General features: G+C 55.0%; 1 protein-coding gene across 2 annotated transcripts in view; it reads right to left on the bottom strand.

Moving 5' to 3' along the window:
• Positions 1–2,500, bottom strand: part of LOC138862988 (very long chain fatty acid elongase 7-like) — a 21,987-nt gene that overhangs the window by 1,254 nt on the left and 18,233 nt on the right. Inside the window, exons 8-9 of one of the 2 annotated variants that reach the window (XM_070126430.1) lie at positions 1,195–1,326; positions 1–270 (exon numbers count right to left, since the gene is read on the bottom strand). The exon at positions 1–270 is cut by the window's left edge and continues 1,254 nt beyond it. In XM_070126430.1, coding sequence (XP_069982531.1) covers positions 112–270; positions 1,195–1,326 — 291 coding nt within the window. In that variant the 3' untranslated portion in view covers positions 1–111. Of the gene's footprint in view, positions 274–1,194; positions 1,327–2,500 lie in introns of both variants that reach the window. The other variant, XM_070126429.1, reaches the window with a different exon arrangement.

A 2,500-nucleotide genomic window follows, 5' to 3' on the forward strand; every position in this document is an offset into this window, starting at 1 on the left:
CGAAAAAGAAGAAAGTGAAGAGAAAAAAAGGAATAATAAAAAAGAAAAAGAAAATTAAATCGAAAAAATGAAAAGAGACAGACGAAGCCCATCCCGCAGGTGCCACGGCCGTTAGATGGCACCCAGGCGACTCCTCAGTGCCATCTTCTCGCACATGTCCAGGGTCTGGTAGGCGGTGCCGGCGACGCTGTTGGGCGGCAGTTTGCTCGGGATCTTGGAGTACAAGGGCGCCTCGGACACGCGGGCGGCGGAGGAGACCGTCTGCGCCTTCTGCTGTTGGGGGGGGTAAGTGCTTGGGGGTAGGGAGGTAGGGGGAAGGGGGAAGGGAGGGGGTAGGGAGGTAGGGGGGGAAGGGGAGAGGGAGGGGGTAGGGAGATAGGGGGGAAAGGAAGGGAGGGGGAGTAAATTAGGGAGGTAGGGAAGGGAGGTAGGGGGAAGGGGAAGGGAGGGGGGGGAGTAAATTGGGGGGGTAGGGAAGGTAGTAGGGGGAAGGGGAAGGGAGGGAGGGGGTTAGGGTAAAATATCAGTGAGACGAAAATGGGTAGATTCTTTTTTTTTACTTTTTTTCTCTGTCTGAATATTTTTTTTTGTTTCCTTTTTCATTATTTTTTAATCTAATTATTCATTTGTCTATGTGTCATATATTATCTTTTTATTGCAGAACAGGAAAGGCAGGATACCCTTATGGAAGAAGAGGAAGTAGACCTTGACAAACACACAAACAGACAGACAGAGATAGACAGCAGAGAGAGAGAGAGAGAGAGAGAGAGAGAGAGAGGCAGAGAGAGAGAGAGAGAGAGGCAGAGAGAGAGAGAGAGAAATAAAAGAGGAGACAGAGAGAAACCGAGAGAGAAAAAGAGACAAAGAAAAAAAGAAAGAAAGAAAGGACCAGACACACAGAAGAAAAAGAAAGAAAAAAAGAGCTGAGAAAACCGAAAACAGTAAAAAAAGCAAACAAACAACCAAACACCCCCTCCACCCCACCCCACCCCCACCCACCCACAACCCATCCCCCCCCCCCCCCCTCCCTCCTCCCTCCCTCCCCTCTCTCCCTCCTCCTCCCTCCTCCCTCCTTTCCTCCTCCCTCCCTCCCTCACTCCTCCCTCCCTCCCTCCTTCCCTCCCTCCCCTCCTTCCTGCCTCCCTCCCTCCCTCCTCCCTCCTCCCTCCCTCCCTCCCTCCTCCCTCTCCTTACCTTCGCCGACGCCCTCTTCTCCAGGTAAGACTTGACGTAGAAGTCGCCGAAGAGGCCGAGGAACATGAGGGCGTTGAGACCCACCCACGCGTTGAGGGCGGGGGGCACGCCGGGGCAGTCGCTGACGGTCAGCTGGAAGAGGAGTCCGTTGGTAGGGGTTTGGGGGTGCGGGGTAGGGTGGGGGTATGATGGTGGTGGTGGTGAAGGAGGTGACGGTCAGCTGGAAGAGGAGTCCGTTGGTGGGGGTTTGGGGGTGGGGGTGGGGGGTGGTGGGTGGTGGTGGTGGTGACGGTCAGCTGGAAGGAGTCCGTTGGTGGGGTTTGGGGGTGGGGGTGGGGGATGGTGGGTGGTGGTGGTGAAGGAGGTGACGGTCAGCTGGAAGAGGAATCCGTTGGTGGGGGTTTGGGGTGGGGGTGGGGGTGGTGGGTGGTGGTGGTGAGAGGTGACGGTCAGCTGGAAGAGGAGTCATTTGGTGGGGTTTGGGGGGTTGGGGTGGGGTGGGGGGGTGAGAAGGTGGGGAATGGGGGGGATGGTGGTGGTGAGTGAAGGAGGTGAAGAGGATGGTGGGAGGGGAAGGTGGGGATGGGGGATGTTTGGGGGTGAGGGTGGGTGGGGGTTGGGATGGTGGTGGTGGTGAAGGAGGTGGGGGATGATTGGAGGAAGGTGGGGATGGGGGATGTTTGGGGGGGGGGGGGGGTGTGCCGGGGTAGGGTGGGGAGCATGGAATGAGTGGTGAGGTGGTGAAGGAGGTGGGGGTGATGGAGGGGGATGAGTGGGGTGGTGGTGAAGGTGGTGATGGTGGGGATGGTGGTGAAGATGGTGTTGTTGATGGGGGGAGGTGCGGAGGAGGTGGGGGGATGGTGAAGGTGGTGGTACTAGTGGTGATGAGTGGGGAGGGGGAGTGGGGATGGTGGTGAAAATGGTGGTGATGGTGCTGGTGATGGGGGGCGGGAGTTGCGGAGGTGGTGGTGGTGAAGATGGTGGTGTGATGGGGGCGGGGAAGGTGGGGGGATGGTGGTGATGATTGTGAAATGTTGGTGGTGATGGAGATGGTGGTGGTGGTGGTGTGGATGTGGTGATGATGGTGATGATGATAAAGACGATGATAATGATGATGATGGCAATGATGATGATAATGGTACTACTACTAGTAACAACAGCAACAGCGACGATATCACTAGTAATAACAGTGAGGATATTAATAGTAATTATAGAAATAACAATAATATTAACAACAACAACATTTAGATGACACTAATGATAATAACAACAATGAAATGGTAGTAAGGATAATATTGATAATAAC

This window comes from Penaeus vannamei, chromosome 10 (genome assembly GCF_042767895.1).
Source record: "Penaeus vannamei isolate JL-2024 chromosome 10, ASM4276789v1, whole genome shotgun sequence".
In the NCBI taxonomy this organism is placed as follows: domain Eukaryota; kingdom Metazoa; phylum Arthropoda; class Malacostraca; order Decapoda; family Penaeidae; genus Penaeus; species Penaeus vannamei.